General features: G+C 40.0%; 1 protein-coding gene across 2 annotated transcripts in view; it reads right to left on the bottom strand.

Moving 5' to 3' along the window:
• Window positions 1-20170, bottom strand: part of ctnna2 (catenin (cadherin-associated protein), alpha 2) — a 342469-nt gene that overhangs the window by 246081 nt on the left and 76218 nt on the right. For both annotated transcript variants that reach the window (XM_058384690.1, XM_058384689.1), the window contains exon 7: window positions 5095-5298. In XM_058384690.1, the coding sequence (XP_058240673.1) occupies window positions 5095-5298 (204 nt within the window). The remainder of the gene's footprint in view (window positions 1-5094; window positions 5299-20170) is intronic.

Raw genomic sequence — 20170 nt, 5'->3', positions numbered from 1 at the left:
TTTCCCCTAACCTCAGGACCTCCCTCACCTCCTTCAGCCTCCCAGCTGAGCGTCTCTGACCCAGACAGTAATGCATAACTGTGGCTGGTCGATTGATAGATCAGTGTGTCCAGGCCTCCGTAACTAAATCAGCCGATCCTGATGATTTAGCTGCAGGTTGGGAACACGGGCCTTGGTCACCAATCACCGGTCACCACCCCAGCAGACAGGTATAGACATTTGCTTGTCACTTGAATCTAATTTATTACTGGCTGGAACATTGATTAATCTTGCACAGATATCACCATGCACTTGGGGGAGGAGCCAGGCAAGTGGAGGAAGTGGATGTGTGTGTGGGCTGAGGGTTCAGTACGGGAGTAAAGAGGGTAAGAGTACAGTCCTAGTAGTCTAAATTACTTGTTCTTACAAAAAAAGCTCTTTTTGCTTTCTCAGCTAATCAAACCAAAAATAAGCTAATTCACCAAATGTTAAATGACGGAGGATGTCAGGTCAAGAAAGCTTCTGTGGTTAATTCTGTACCGAATTTATCTAGGCGTTCTGTGAATTCATGAACCTTAGGCTTGTAATCCGATAGAAGCGACGAGAAGGCGGGACTGGTGTCACACTAAAAAAAAATGGAGGTGTGATTTATTATTAAATAGCAGCCAAACCTAAAGACTTTTGCCTTACTGATTAAAAAAAAGTTTCATCCACCAACTAGATATTTGTGTTGTTTTTTTCTCTCTGGCTGCTAGAATTTTCTTTTTAGCATTTCTGGCACCTCACTGTTTACTTTCCAGATACCGCCTGTAATTTGCACAGTTTCTCCCAACTGCTTTCTAGATAGAAGGGAAGTGGTGCATGCATAATATGTGTAATAGACAGAAACAAATTGGTGTATGAGGTATAGCGCAAAGATCTTTTTTTATGATTATTTAACTGCATTGCTTTTTTATTAAAAAGTTGGGCTAGATTGCTTAGTTATGTCTAACAGTCATTTACTTCTGTGCTCTTAATGAAGCTTTATCCCATTTTATAATGGCCTACACTCAGAGATTAGGGAGCTAAATCCTACACACACTGATTGATAAACAACATACCTCTGAGCCCTGTATTTGTTCCACTTCCTCCATCTCTCATCTCATTAGTCAGGGATGTAGACTACTCCTATCTCAATATTCAAACAGGAACATGGGGCAGATTGCTCCATTTGTACCCACACTAAATGATTTGTTTGTCTATAGTAGTTTCAAACAATTTCACCTTTTGCAAACCCGTCGTCAAGAATACCAATGAAGCCGTACGCTCAGACTCAGCATACTAATGCGTTCCGATTCGAATCTGGCACTACTGCAAGTCATGGCATAATAGCGGTGCTGCTAATTTAACAAAAGACTAAGTGCATGTGTAAAACCTGAGGCCATTACCACAAGCCCTGAAGGAGCTTAGCGGTGATGGGATGCAGAGGAACCTGGCTGGGTGAGGATACTTCCAACTCTTGAATACTTGAAGAACTTTCCAGAAGGCAGGTAGCACTTCTGGGTCACAGTTCAAGGGTATGTAGCTAGATCTTGACCTCGGGTTTCTGTTTGGACAGCCTCTCATGTTCTTCTTCTTGGGTTCTCCTTTATCACCCCACCTCCCAAAGACAGACGGGTGACTTAAACTGCCTTGCGTACATACATGGCAGTTAGTTCCATAACCCTGAGCAAGTCGGTTCTTTCTTCCATTTACATTTCTGGCATGTTGCAGACACTCTTATCCAGAGTAACTTATACGTCATCTCATTTTATACAACTGAGCAATTGAGGGTTAAGGGCCTTGCTCAGTGGACCAGCAGTGGCCCAGCAGTGGCAGCTTGATGGACCTGGGATTCAAATTCACAACCTTCTGATCAGTAGTCCAACACCTTAAACACTAAGCTACCACAACACCTCTTTTTCATCACCTTCCTTCTTTCCCTCCTTCTTTCCTTCCTTCCTTCTTTCCCTCCTACTTTCTTTTTCCTTCCCTCCTTCCTTCCATCTTTTCCTCCTTTCTTTCTTTCTTTCTTTCTTTCTTTCTTTCTTTCTTTCTTACTTTTTCTTTCTTTCTTTCTTTCTTTCTTTCTTTCTCTTCCTTCCTTCCTTCCTTCCTTCCTTCCTTCCTTCCTTCCTTCCTTCCAGTACACTGAAAAAAATGATTCATTGAATTTACTCAATTTTTTTTAAGTTAAGTGGTTGCAATCAATTTATTTTAGCTACATTTAAATAAATAAATTTAGTTCACTGACTTTGAACTAAAATTATTTATTTAAATGTAGCTAAAATAAATTGACTGCAACCACTTAACTTAAAAAAATTGAGTAAATTCAATGAATCATTTTTTTCAGTGTATATTTTACATTTTGCCATTACATTCAGGCTGTCTTTGTCATTGGTAGTTTTTGCATTCGTTTCCTCACAGCAAACACTGAAATTTGTTCAGAATTATTTCCCACCATGAGCCAGGGTTTCCTTTTCCACCTAAACCCGACACGGTAGTAAAATTTTAAGCCGCATCCTCCCAACCAAAACTTTTCCCATTCCTCCTCTCCGACTTCTTCATATTTATTCATGTCACTGGTGTGCTTGGATGGCCACAGGCACTGCTTGGTCTCATAGCTGCAGCTCCCAGAGTGCGGCTCCTCCAACTAATGAAGCATCTTGAGTTTGCTGAACAGTGGAGAAGGAGAACTGCTGCTCCGGGACAAACAAAGACGCTCTGGAACGGAGGACTGAAAGACCACGACGGGTGACTGGGCAGATTTTTATCAGTGCTTAAATGCTATGAAGGTTGAGGATGTCCTAAAGCAGTTTTAACAGTAGACTTACGAATCCAGTTCAATTCGAATACAAGGCCATTAAAACCCAAATCCAAAACTCAGCACAATCAGTTGTACTTTATATAAATAGGTCTCCATTAGGTGCTTAAGTCTACGCTGTTGTTTTGCAGTATTTACATGAATTATGAGCCATTAGCATTATCCAATTACTTGCTGTTTTTATTGCAGTCATTATGTTTATTGTATTGTAATAAATATTTTACTAGAGTGTAAAAAGCCCAGGCGTTGTGCTGTACTGTGTTTATTACAGCACTGAGTCCTAAGCACTGTAGTGATGTATATAAGTGAGTGACTGCTACAGCTCTCTATCTCTCTCTGAGCTGGACAACACAGTGTTACATCATCCATGATATTCTAAAGATCACCAGAAGAAGAAATGTTCTCAAATACCTTTTTTTAATGGATTTATTAAAATATTTATGGTATTATGATGACTGATGAGTTGGCTTTGAAAGCAGAGAACTCAAAAATATAAAGAACAGGAAATTATGAATAAAAAATCAAAAAATGTAAAAAGTAAGTGAATCATTAGAATGTCCTTAATGCCCTTGCAAATTTTGATGATGATCACCTCCCTGAGTAAATAAATAAATAAAATATAAACAAATTTAAAAAGCAAAGAAAGAAACAAACAAATGAAATATTAATAAATAGATAGATAGATAGATAGATAGATAGATAGATAGATAGATAGATAGATAGATAGATAGATAGATAGATAGATAGATAGATAAGAAAAAAAAGAAAGAAGCAAGTAAATAAATAAATAAATCTACAAAATTTGTTGGGGAAAAAACTGACAGTTGATAGAGATGTCACATTTTAAACAGTGAAATAAACAAACAAACAAACAAACAAATAAATAAATAAATAAAAATGTTGAAATACAGTTGTTTTATAAAATGAACTAGTGCTATTTGGTGCTTTATGTTGATACCAATAGCTTTACTTTTAAGTTCTTAAACTGAGCTTGTTCCACTGTGTTAGCTATACAATTCACTAAATGTTAGCTAGCCACATGCTACAGTAGCTAGCTTATGATAAAAAGATGAGAGACTTTAATGACTTTAGCCAGAATAATAGAACAAATTACTTTAAAAGAAGCTTCAGGTATCAACAAATCAGCAAAAAATCGATGCAATTCCAGCAGATCTGTTCCGCTGGAGCGGTAATATCAATACCGTGTCCTCTCTCCCATATCTGGGGCTCTTAGATAAATACCTGGGGGTATTTCAGAAAGCAGAAACAGGATTGTTTGATTTGTTTATCTTGTTTTGACTGAATGGAGCAAACCTACGCCTACAATGGGAGCTGGAAGACGAGCACGGTTCCCTACGGACAAAAACAACATCTTCTTCTGATTTAAAGAATAAAGCACAATCCGGAGGAACAGAAGCACCTGCTCATGCGTTAAGAAAGACGTGAGGTCGTTAGGGAGGGGAAAAAAAAACGTCCTCGGCCACCCAGAACGACTAGTACAAGAGCAGCTAAGTGGAGAGCAGATGTAACGGTCACCTTTACTGCCGCTGTCATGTCCCACTTCCACTGAGAGGCTAATTGAATAAGAAGAGGATGCATTAAATATCCCCTCAGTTCCCTCCATGGATAGAGAGCTCTGATCATCTGATCATCACACGGGCTCGGAGACACTTCCTGTTACGACCTGGGTCAACGTTCGAAGATCTGCTAATGGCTTAATGTTAAAGAGAAATCACACAAGGACCTGTGATTATAAAAATAAAGCCATAAGTTCCACCAGATCCTTTAGTCCTTCAGCCAAGTTGCTGATAAGAAAATTAAATTGTTCCTCAAGGAATGAGGACGAAAGGTGAAATATTATTAGAAGATTATGTAGAACGGTGATGAAATTGTGTAACACTAGCATTAAACACCCCCCCACAAAAAAGGTATAATATAGGAATAATGATTTTCTCATAAAACGATGTGTGAGCTCAGCGCTGTGTGTGTGTATAGTAATTTGACGGAAAACAGGTAAAGTTGGTGGTGGTAGCTCAAGAGGTCAAGGCTCTGGGTCGTTGACCAGAAGATCAGGGTTCAAGCCCCAGCACTGTCAAGCTGCCACTGTTGGGCCCTCGAGCAACGCCCCTAACCCACCCTGTTCCAGGAGTGCTGCATCATGGCTGACCATGTGCTCTGACCCCAACCCCCAAGGATGGGATATGTGAAAGAAAGAATTTCACTGTGCAGTAATGTTTAAGTGACAAATAAAGGCAACTTAAAAGTTCACTTACGTTGTTCATGTACTCGCTCAGCAGGTCTTGTAGCGCCTGACGCACGGCATTGCACTCGGCTACGATGCGTTCGCGCCGGTCGTCGCGCGTGCAAGACGAGTCGGCCATGAGGGCGGCGCCGCTGATGATGCTCTCCAGACGCTCCTCCAGAGAAGGTCGGAAACGAGCCTCGCTGAACGTCAGAGGGTCCAGGATGATTTTATTCTGAAAGACGGGAAAAAAAAGTAACCCGTGTAAATAATACAGATAAACATCTTCTAGTTTTGTATCTTCTCTAATATCTCCAAGAATGATGACACGATGATTCTCCACACTATATGTCACATCTGAGCAAAGAAATTGTCAGGTTTTGTTTTATATCCTGCTTTTTCTTTTACCATGTAAATAAATTTTAGCCAGTTTGTAGACATCTGATAAAAGTCTCAGGCGTATTGCTCGGTTCTAGACCCTGTATTAAAAACGGGATTAAAAATCATCTCCCGGACTTCGCACTCATCATCCGTAGCGAGTCTGCGTGAATATAACCCGGCGTGATGTGTGATGAGGCGTGTGGTGAAGGCGAGCGGGTGAGCAGTGAGAGTCGAGGGGGTTTTTTTGGCAGGATTCTGAGCTCAGTGTTCTGGAGTAAAGAGAACGATGACCTTCAAGGCGAGCTCCAAGGCCTCGGTTACAAGCGGCTGTGCGCTTTAATAGCCCTATTAAGATCGGAACGCAGACTCCAGAGCCCTCGTGATTTTACTGTTTTAAAGTTTGCCCCAAAATAGAGTTTTTATGTTGGCTACAGAGAGCCGGAGAGAATTACCATATTGATGGTAGTGATATTGTTTTATTGCGCTGAAATTTAAATATGCCGTCCACAGCAGTTTGAAGTAAAGGAGGTAAAAAAAAATGTGTGTGTCTGGCGGAAACTTGGGAGATGATCTGCAGTAATACGGGGGATTTTTTATTCTTAGAGGAAAGTTTGCTGCGTTAAATATATGTGAATGCACAGATTGATGAATTGACAAGGATCTAAAAAAATGGCTCATTTATTGCATCCCTTTTTTTTATACTGTAATTAAAAAAAAGTGTCATAATAAGTTAGCTGTTCATTTCCAACAGTTGTGTCTTTTTAAAATTTATTTATTTATTTAATTATTTACTGAATATTACTCATTTGAAACCTGTTAGGCAATAATAAAAAAAATAAGAAAAAAACATTTTAAGAGTCTGCAGAAAATACATAAATTATAAAACTAAAAGAAATAATAACAATAATAATAATAATAATAATAATAATAAATAAATTGATAATAATAATAATAATAATAATAATAAATAAATTGATAATAATACTAATACTAATAATAATAATAATAATAATAATGTGACACATTAAAAAAAAAGTTTAAAAGTTTTTAAATGATCTTGGAGATTGTTATTTATTTATTTATTTAATTTTTTTAATTTTTTTTAAAAAGAACAGAGTGTTCCCTTTACCTGACGTTCCTTCTGTCTTCAACCTGAACGCCTTTATAAATATTCAGATTCACTCAAAACCTAAAATCTGATGAAATGCGACAGACCTAAAGCACAAAAGTCGTAAATGTATTATGTATCGTCCGTTAACGTCGTTATCTATTACTCTCACACTTCCACTGTATCAGTGAGGGTCTGCAGAAATGTGAAATATTCTTAATGCTGAGGTCAGTAACTGGATTAATCCAGGTGAGGACATTAGACCGTGTTTTCTCTAGCGTTTTCGCTGACTTAAGACAGGAGAAAATGAAGAGAGGAGAGATAGAGGAGAGGAAGAGGAGAAGAGAGGAGTGTGCTGAGTGTGAGCTCTGTACATCTGAGTCACGGCGAGGGGAGAAATTTCCATCAGCTGATCAGATATCATGTACACATCACAGAAGCATACAGAAGTCGTGTAACGTCTTAGAGCCGAGTCTGATACAACAGCGTGTTTGTTAGCGCCTCTTATTTATTATTTATTTATTATATATATATTTTTTTTCATCAGAGCTGGCCCCAAGCCGATGCCGTGTTCATTAACAGCTCACTGGCGGCTGATTTGTGGTGTCTCCGTCTCCATCTCCGCCCATCTGCCCTGGCTCTCACGGACTCTACACTCATATTTCTCCTTCTTCTCTCTCGGCTGCTTCCTGCAATATTCAGCAGCGCTGTCTGACAGAGGAGTGTGTGCTGGGAGAGAGGAGTGTGTGCTGGGAGTGAGGAGTGTGTGCTGGGAGAGAGGAGTGTGTGCTGGGAGAGAGGAGTGTGTGCTGGGAGTGAGGAGTGTGTGCTGGGAGTGAGGAGTGTGTGCTGGGAGAGAGGAGTGTGTGCTGGGAGAGAGGAGTGTGTGCTGGGAGTGAGGAGTGTGTGCTGGGAGAGAGGAGTGTGTGCTGGGAGAGAGGAGTGTGTGCTGGGAGTGAGGAGTGTGTGCTGGGAGAGAGGAGTGTGTGCTGGGAGAGAGGAGTGTGTGCTGGGAGTGAGGAGTGTGTGCTGGGAGAGAGGAGTGTGTGCTGGGAGAGAGGAGTGTGTGCTGGGAGTGAGGAGTGTGTGCTGGGAGAGAGGAGTGTGTGCTGGGAGAGAGGAGTGTGACCCTGAGCTTAAAGCGGGACTGTAGGAATGTTTCCAATTAGAGACATACATACATACACACACACATATACACACATATACACACACACACACACACATAAACACATATTCATAGAGGATGGGATGCAAGTGAACATTTTGTCCTCAAAGTTGATGTTAGAAGCAGGAAAAATAGACAAGCGTCCATTTTTGAGCGAGTTTGACTAAAAGGGCCAAATTGTGATGGCTAGACCACTGGATCAGAGCATCTCCAAAACTGCAGCTCTTGTGGGGTGTTCCCGGTCTGCAGTGGTCAGTATCTATCAAAAGTGGTCCATGGAAGGAACAGTGGTGAACCGGCAACAGGGTCATGGGCGGTCAAGGCTCATTGATGCACGTGGGGAGAGAAGGCTGGCCCGTGTGATCCGATCTAACAGACGAGCTACTGTTGATCAAACTGCTGAAGAAGTTAATGCTGGTTCTGATAGAAAGGGGTCAGAATACACAGTGCAGGACGGGTCAGGGCTGTTTTGGCAGCAAAAGGGGGACCAACACAATATTAGGCAGGTGGATATAATGTTATGCCTGGTCGGTGTACATATCACATACACACATATATTCATATACACACATATACACGCATACGCACACATATACACGCATATACACGCATACACACACATATACACACATATACACACATACACACGCATACACACGCATACGCACACATATACACACATATACACACATATACACGCATACGCACACATACACGCATACGCACACATATACACGCATACGCACACATATACACGCATACGCACACATATACACGCATACGCACACATATACACACATATACACACATATACACGCATACGCACACATATACACGCATACGCACAGATATACACGCATACGCACACATATACACACATATACACACATATACACGCATACGCACACATATACACGAATACGCACACATATACACACATATACACGCATACGCACACATATACACACATATACACGCATATACACACATATACACGCATACGCACACATATACACACATATACACACATATACACACATATACACGCATACGCACACATATACACGCATATACACGCATACGCACACATATACACACATATACACGCATACGCACACATATACACACATATACACGCATACGCACACATATACACACATATACACACATATACATGCATACGCACACATATACACACATATACACGCATACGCACACATATACACGCATACGCACACATACACACATATACACACATACACGCATACGCACACATATACACACATATACAAACATATACACGCATACGCACACATATACACACATATACACACATATACACGCATACGCACACATATACACACATATACACGCATACGCACACATATACACACATATACACACATATACAAGCATACGCACACATATACACACATATACACGCATACGCACACATATACACGCATACGCACACATATACACGCATACGCACACATATACACACATATACACACATATACACGCATACGCACACATATACACGCATACGCACACATATACACGCATACGCACACATATACACACATATACACGCATACGCACACGTATACATGCATACGCACACATATACACACATATACACGCATACGCACACATATACACGCATACGCACACATACACGCATACGCACACATATACACGCATACGCACACATATACACGCATACGCACACATATACACGCATACGCACACATATACACACATATACACACATATACACGCATACGCACACATATACACGCATACGCACAGATATACACGCATACGCACACATATACACACATACACACATATACACGCATACGCACACATATACACGCATACGCACACATATACACACATATACACGCATACGCACACATATACACACATATACACGCATACGCACACATATACACGCATACGCACACATATACACACATATACACGCATACGCACACATACACGCATACGCACACATATACACGCATACGCACACATATACACGCATACGCACACATATACACGCATACGCACACATATACACACATATACACACATATACACGCATACGCACACATATACACGCATACGCACAGATATACACGCATACGCACACATATACACACATATACACACATATACACGCATACGCACACATATACACGCATACGCACACATATACACACATATACACGCATACGCACACATATACACACATATACACGCATACGCACACATATACACGCATACGCACACATATACACACATATACACGCATACGCACACATATACACACATATACACGCATACGCACACATATACACGCATATACACGCATACGCACACATATACACACATATACACGCATACGCACACATATACACACATATACACGCATACGCACACATATACACACATATACACACATATACATGCATACGCACACATATACACACATATACACGCATACGCACACATATACACGCATACGCACACATACACACATATACACACATACACGCATACGCACACATATACACACATATACAAACATATACACGCATACGCACACATATACACACATATACACACATATACACGCATACGCACACATATACACACATATACACGCATACGCACACATATACACACATATACACACATATACACGCATACGCACACATATACACACATATACACGCATACGCACACATATACACGCATACGCACACATATACACGCATACGCACACATATACACACATATACACACATATACACGCATACGCACACGTATACATGCATACGCACACATATACACACATATACACGCATACGCACACATATACACGCATACGCACACATACACGCATACGCACACATATACACGCATACGCACACATATACACGCATACGCACACATATACACGCATACGCACACATATACACACATATACACACATATACACGCATACGCACACATATACACGCATACGCACAGATATACACGCATACGCACACATATACACACATATACACACATATACACGCATACGCACACATATACACGCATACGCACACATATACACACATATACACGCATACGCACACATATACACACATATACACACATATACACGCATACGCACACATATACACGCATATACACGCATACGCACAAATATACACACATATACACGCATACGCACACAAATACACACATATACACGCATACGCACACATATACACACATATACACACATATACACGCATACGCACACATATACACACATATACACACATATACACGCATACGCACACATATACACACATATACACACATATACACGCATACGCACACATATACACGCATACGCACACATATACACACATATACACGCATACGCACACATATACACACATATACACACATACACGCATACACACATATACACGCATACGCACACATATACACGCATACGCACACATATACACACATATACACGCATACGCACACATATACACACATATACACACATATACACGGATACGCACACATATACACGCATACGCACACATATACACACATATACACACATACACACATACGCACACATATACACACATATACACGCATACGCACACATATACACACATATACACACATATACACGCAAACGCACACATATACACGCATATACACACATACGCACACATATACACGCATACGCACACATATACACACATATACACACATATACACGCATACGCACACATATACACACATATACACGCATACGCACACATATACACACATATACACGCATACGCACACATATACACACATATACACACATATACACGCATACGCACACATATACACACATATACACACACACATGCATACGCACACATATACACACATATACACGCATACGCACACATATACACACATATACACGCATACGCACACATATACACGCATACGCACACAAATACACGCATACGCACACATATACACACATATACACACATATACACACATATACACACATACACGCATACGCACACATATACACACATATACACGCATACGCACACATATACACGCATACGCACACAAATACACGCATACGCACACATATACACACATATACACACATATACACACATATACACGCATACGCACACATATACACGCATACGCACACATATACACACATATACACACATATACACGCATACGCACACATATACACACATATACACACATATACACGCATACGCACACATATACACACATATACACACATATACACGCATACGCACACATATACACACATATACACACACACATGCATACGCACACATATACACACATATACACGCATACGCACACATATACACACATATACACGCATACGCACACATATACACACATATACACACATACACGCATACACACATATACACGCATACGCACACATATACACGCATACGCACACATATACACACATATACACACATATACACACATATACACGCATACGCACACATATACACACATATACACACACACATGCATACGCACACATATACACACATATACACGCATACCCACACATATACACACATATACACACATACACGCATACGCACACATATACACACATATACACGCATACGCACACATATACATGCATACGCACACATATACACACATATACACACATACACGCATACGCACACATATACACACATATACACGCATACGCACACATATACACACATATACACGCATACGCACACATATACACACATATACACGCATACGCACACATATACACACATATACACACATATACACGCATACGCACACATATACACACATATACACACATATACACGCATACGCACACATATACACACATATACACGCATACGCACACATATACACACATATACACGCATACGCACACATATACACGCACATACACGCATATGCACACATATACACGCATACGCACACATATACACGCATACGCACACATATATACACATATACAAACATATACACGCATACGCACACATATACACACATATACACACATATACACACATACGCACACATATACACGCATACGCACACATATACACGCATACGCACACATATACACACATATACACACATATACATGCATACGCACACATATACACACATATACACACATATACACGCATACGCACACATATACACACATATACACACATATACACGCATACGCACACATATACACACATATACACACATATACACGCATACGCACACATATACACACATTTACACACATATACACACATACGCACACATATACACGCATACGCACACATATACACACATATACATGCATACGCACACATATACACACATATACACACATATACACGCATACGCACACATATACACACATATACACACATATACACACATACGCACACATATACACGCATACGCACACATATACACACATATACACGCATATACACACATTTACACACATATACACGCATATACACGCATACGCACACATATACACACATATACACACATATACACGCATACGCACACATATACACGCATACGCACACATATACACACATATACACACATATACACGCATACGCACACATATACACACATATACACACATATACACGCATACGCACACATATACACACATATACACGCATACGCACACATATACACACATATACACACACACATGCATACGCACACATATACACACATATACACGCATACGCACACATATACACACATATACACGCATACGCACACATATACACACATATACACACATACACGCATACACACATATACACGCATACGCACACATATACACGCATACGCACACATATACACACATATACACACATATACACACATATACACGCATACGCACACATATACACACATATACACACATACACGCATACGCACACATATACACACATATACACACACACATGCATACGCACACATATACACACATATACACGCATACCCACACATATACACACATATACACACATACACGCATACGCACACATATACACACATATACACGCATACGCACACATATACATGCATACGCACACATATACACACATATACACACATACACGCATACGCACACATATACACACATATACACGCATACGCACACATATACACACATATACACGCATACGCACACATATACACACATATACACGCATACGCACACATATACACACATATACACACATATACACGCATACGCACACATATACACACATATACACACATATACACGCATACGCACACATATACACACATATACACGCATACGCACACATATACACACATATACACGCATACGCACACATATACACGCACATACACGCATATGCACACATATACACGCATACGCACACATATACACGCATATACACGCATACGCACACATATACACACATATACAAACATATACACGCATACGCACACATATACACACATATACACACATATACACACATATACACACATACGCACACATATACACGCATACGCACACATATACATGCATACGCACACATATACACACATATACACACATACACGCATACGCACACATATACACACATATACACGCATACGCACACATATACACACATATACACGCATACGCACACATATACACACATATACACGCATACGCACACATATACACACATATACACACATATACACGCATACGCACACATATACACACATATACACACATATACACGCATACGCACACATATACACACATATACACGCATACGCACACATATACACACATATACACGCATACGCACACATATACACGCACATACACGCGTATGCACACATATACACGCATACGCACACATATACACGCATACGCACACATATACACACATATACAAACATATACACGCATACGCACACATATACACACATATACACACATATACACACATATACACACATACGCACACATATACACGCATACGCACACATATACACACATATACACACATATACATGCATACGCACACATATACACACATATACACACATATACACGCATACGCACACATATACACACATATACACACATATACACGCATACGCACACATATACACACATATACACACATATACACGCATACGCACACATATACACACATTTACACACATATACACACATATACACACATATACACACATATACACACATACGCACACATATACACGCATACGCACACATATACACACATATACATGCATACGCACACATATACACACATATACACACATATACACGCATACGCACACATATACACACATATACACACATATACACACATACGCACACATATACACGCATACGCACACATATACACACATATACACGCATATACACACATTTACACACATATACACGCATATACACGCATACGCACACATATACACACATATACACACATATACACACATACGCACACATATACACGCATACGCACACATACACACATATACACGCATATACACACATATACACACATATACACGCATATACACACATATACACACATATACACGCATACGCACACATATACACACATATACACACATATACACACATATACACGCATATACACACATATACACACATATACACACATATACACGCATACGCACACATATACACACATATACACACATATACACACATATACACGCATATACACACATATACACACATATACACGCATATACACACATATACACACATATACACACATATACACGCATACGCACACATATACACACATATACACGCATACGCACACATATACACACATATACACACATATACACACATATACACGCATACGCACACATATACACACATATACACACATATACACACATATACACGCATACGCACACATATACACACATATATGCATATACACACACACACGACATGCACACTGTAACCATAGCAACGCTCTTAGCTAGTTGGAAATCAACTAACGTTGTCTGGACAGAAAGATCTGTGTAACTATAGTGATCGTCAGGGTGTTTGTTGTTGTTGCAGCACTGGAGGTAAAATAATGAAAAAAAACCTATCTATATAACTATCTAACTATACTTTTCTGTATAGAAAACTAATAGAAGACTAATTTTGTCTTTCATGCTGAGATGTCTGAGTTTTAATAAATAAATAAATAAATAAAAAAATCAGACATTATTTAAAAAATAAATAGATTAATAAATATATAAATAGATGAATAAAAAAAATCTGACATTATTTAATAAATATATAGATAAATAAATCAATCAATAAAATCAGACATTATTTAATAAATAAATAGATAAATAAATAATATCAGACATTATTTAATAAATAAATAAACAGACATTGTTTAAAAAAGTTGTGTTGTTAATGTAGTTATGTGTGTGGTTTTATTTTCAATTTTACAAAAATAAAATAAAATAAAATAAAATAACGAGTCCTGTAGCTGTTTTCTCTGAAATTCCATGTAAAAGGTGCAGGTGGCTGTGAAATCAAATCTCTCAGCCTCTGCTGTGTCCAGTGGTTTATACAGCGCTGTGATGAATATATAAATAGAGCTTCACCTCCCAGAAGAGGACGAGCGGCGCGAGCCAGTTATTCTGTGTCACATCATTCATATCTCTTTAAGTGTTGAAGATGCAGCGTTCTGCTCCAGTCACACTGCCTACCTGACACACCTCTTTATCAGAGAGAGAGAGAGAGAGAGAGAGAGAGAACACTACACATAACCTACTTTTATACTTCCTCTGTGACTTTACTTACTCCTCTAGGTGGAAGAGGAAAAAAACAAAGACAGAAAGACAGAGTGTCTGAGAGAGAGACGGGTAGAGAGATGGACAGGAGAGAGAGAATAAGAGAGAGAAAAGAGACAGACAGACAAGTGGTGATAGAAAGACAGAAGGGGAAAGAGAGAAGGAGAGAGACAGACAGAAACAGAAAGAGAGAGAGAGAGAGAGAGAGAGATAAAGCAAGAAACTACTGAATGAAGGAGAGAAAGAGAGAGACAGGGCTAAAATGAGAGAGAGAGAGAATGAGTGAGAAAGAGTCAGATTGAGAGAGAGAGAGAGAGAGAGAGAGCAGTAAGTGAGAGTGTAGCAGGATGATGGAGGGACAGAGCGATAGACGAGTGTGGCAGGGTGAGTGTGTACTCTCTACAGCGGTGTCACTCTGAGTGGTGTGTGTGTGTGTGTATGTTCACTTGGGCCTCGTCTCACTCCTGACCTACATTCACAGCTACACTCAGGACATGTGTGCTACTTCAGAAAGAGCTGGACCTGGATAAATAATAATAATAATAATAATAATAATAATAATAATAATAATAATAAAAGGAAGTGGAAAAGCTTGAGTAAAATGGAGCTGCTACAGAATCCTGGTCAATGCTGATTATAAATAAATAAATTAATAAACAAACAAACAAATAAATAAATAAATTCTGTATTTTCGCTCATATTCCTTTCGGACGTCAAAGGTGAACACACACACACAGCTCCAGCATAGAAGAGCAAAGACTAATGCATAGAAGCGTAATGTCTATAAGGATCAAGGGGGAGGAGGAGATCAGGACCTCCGCTGATGTAATCTGCTACGCTTATCCGGTGTTTTCCTCTGGCTTTAGCGTTGGAATAAAAACATCGGGTTCGATTTAGCCTGATAATAGGATGTGACGTGGAGAGAGTGCGTGATGCTAAAGTAAACAGAACTATAGATTACAGTCAGCTTCACTGCGTGCTGAAAAATACAGCCTGCTGGTGTTCAGCTGAATTTATGCCTCAGCTGACACCGTGGCTGTTTTTAACAAGGCGTGGTTGTAAAGTAGAGCTTTCCGGGCCAGAAACGAGTCTGTTGTGACCGCAAGATACCAGAGACGTTAGATAATACACTCTAGATTATTATTTAGATCACAAAAACATGGAATAATCATCAGAATTCCAATTGGATCCATGACTAACTTCCTGTGGCCAAAACTGAACTGACCACATACATAACAACGAGAGTTTAGCATTTTTATCCTTCTAAAGCTACATGTAAGACTCTCGTTTTTTTTTTCTCATATCGAGATCTAGTAAGAAGCTTTAAACTCCTCTGCCCTGAATATTAGCTCTGACACTGGAGACTCATTCCACAGAAGCTGAAAAAAATAAATTGATCTCTGTTAACCAGCAGGATATTTTTATTCGGCATAGATCATGTAGAAGTGGTGCAATAAATCCTGATACAATCCCAATCATCAGCATTTGGACTGGACAAAGACGAGCTCTGAAACCGTCTGGACAGTCGCTATGGAAACAACTCTGACGGACAATGAGCGGGCAGCAGAAGCCGTCCTTGGGAACTAGTGGCCTTGTTATTCAGAGGAAAGCTTGTGGTTCGGTAAGGGAGAGAGGAGTGCAATCGAGCAGGGAACTGGGACATCACTGGGACTGGAACTGGCACTGGGACTTAAACTGGGACTAGTGTTTTTTAAATAAGGGACTGGCATTGGGACTGAGACTGAGACTAGTGTTTGTGAATAAGGAACTGGCACTGGGACTGAGACTGGAACTGGTGTTTGTGAATAAGAGACTGGCACTGGGACTGAGACTGGAACTGGTGTTTGTGAATAAGAGACTGGCACTGGGACTGAGACTGGAACTGGTGTTTGTGAATAAGGGACTGGCACTGGGACTGAGACTGGAACTGGTGTTTGTGAATAAGAGACTGGCACTGGGACTGAGACTGGAACTGGTGTTTGTGAATAAGAGACTGGCACTGGGACTGAGACTGGAACTGGTGTTTGTGAATAAGAGACTGGCACTGGGACTGAGACTGGAACTGGTGTTTGTGAATAAGGGACTGGGACTTAGACTGGAACTGGTGTTTGTGAATAAGAGACTGGCACTGGGACTGAGACTGGGACTGGAACTGGTGTTTGTGAATAAGAGACTGGCACTGGGACTGAGACTGGAACTGGTGTTTGTGAATAAGAGACTGGCACTGGGACTGAGACTGGAACTGGTGTTTGTGAATAAGAGACTGGCACTGGGACTGAGACTGGAACTGGTGTTTGTGAATAAGGGACTGGCACTGGGACTGAGACTGGAACTGGTGTTTGTGAATAAGGGACTGGCACTGGGACTGAGACTGGAACTGGGACTGGTGTTCTAACATCTGGGCTCTAATTTTAATCAGGATGAAAGCAGTGACCTCTGACCTCTTAGACAGGTAATGAGGGTCAGTGACGCTCCAGAGGATCACTCCACAAGAGTAAGGAATAAAAAGACATCATAAAGATCATGATAGTTTTTATCCATTTATATCTATTTAACCCTGTGGAAGGTCCAGACTCCTGTTTCCCTCTGCACAAATCTCAGCTTGTTACAGAGAAACGAGAAACGATCAAAAAGCCTAAACTTCCCTGTCCTGAAGACGTCAGAAAACTTTATCTCTGACCGTCACGCTGACACTGGAGACTCCTCCTGTAAATATTAATTATGTGTATTTAAAGGATGTTTTTAATCTAGTTATGTGATAACAATAGAAAATATAATGTATCTGCTGTTCCGGTCTCTGTGAATGGGCTGTTGCTATAGAAACCAAGACATAGATAACCAAGGACCACATTCATATAAATTCAATCAGAACTTTCTGACCAATCAGAATCGCATGAGACATGTGTAAGACTCGTGTGTGTGTGTGTGTGTGTGTGTGTGTGAATCACGTGCATGGTGACTTTCTATAACACACACTATAACTTACAGTGTACACAGAGAGAGTCATTAGTCTTTGTGAGAACAGAAGTCGGTGTTTGGCTTTATTTAGTGAAACAGCTGCCTGCTGTATTACTGCTCAACAAGAAAGCCGTAATAAAAAATAAAAAAATAAAAAAAACAATAATAATTAATTATGTTTACAGAGTTAGAGAGCACAGCAACCTTCGAGTCAACTCTTCTTCTCTTTCACGTGAATCGATCCTTCTCTTCCACTCCGCACTCCGCCGCGTGTTCGGATGAAATACATCGCAATACAATCACTAGCATGTTGTTATAGGAAAATAATAATCAATGACTGGCAGGTAGGATATGCAGTGGGGTTCTGTTACCAGCCTGAAGTGGATTATTTTCCTAGAACAGCACTCGAACAGTTCTCTAGCGCACAATTCAGCAATTTATCAGTCATTTCTTTCCATCCATGAAACATGTTCAGATATAACGTATGTTCTAGCAGCTATAAAGACTTCTGCCTACTGCACTTTCTTC

The sequence above is a fragment of the Hemibagrus wyckioides genome, linkage group LG29, assembly GCF_019097595.1.
Source record: "Hemibagrus wyckioides isolate EC202008001 linkage group LG29, SWU_Hwy_1.0, whole genome shotgun sequence".
In the NCBI taxonomy this organism is placed as follows: domain Eukaryota; kingdom Metazoa; phylum Chordata; class Actinopteri; order Siluriformes; family Bagridae; genus Hemibagrus; species Hemibagrus wyckioides.
This window is presented reverse-complemented; position numbering and strand designations above follow the sequence as displayed.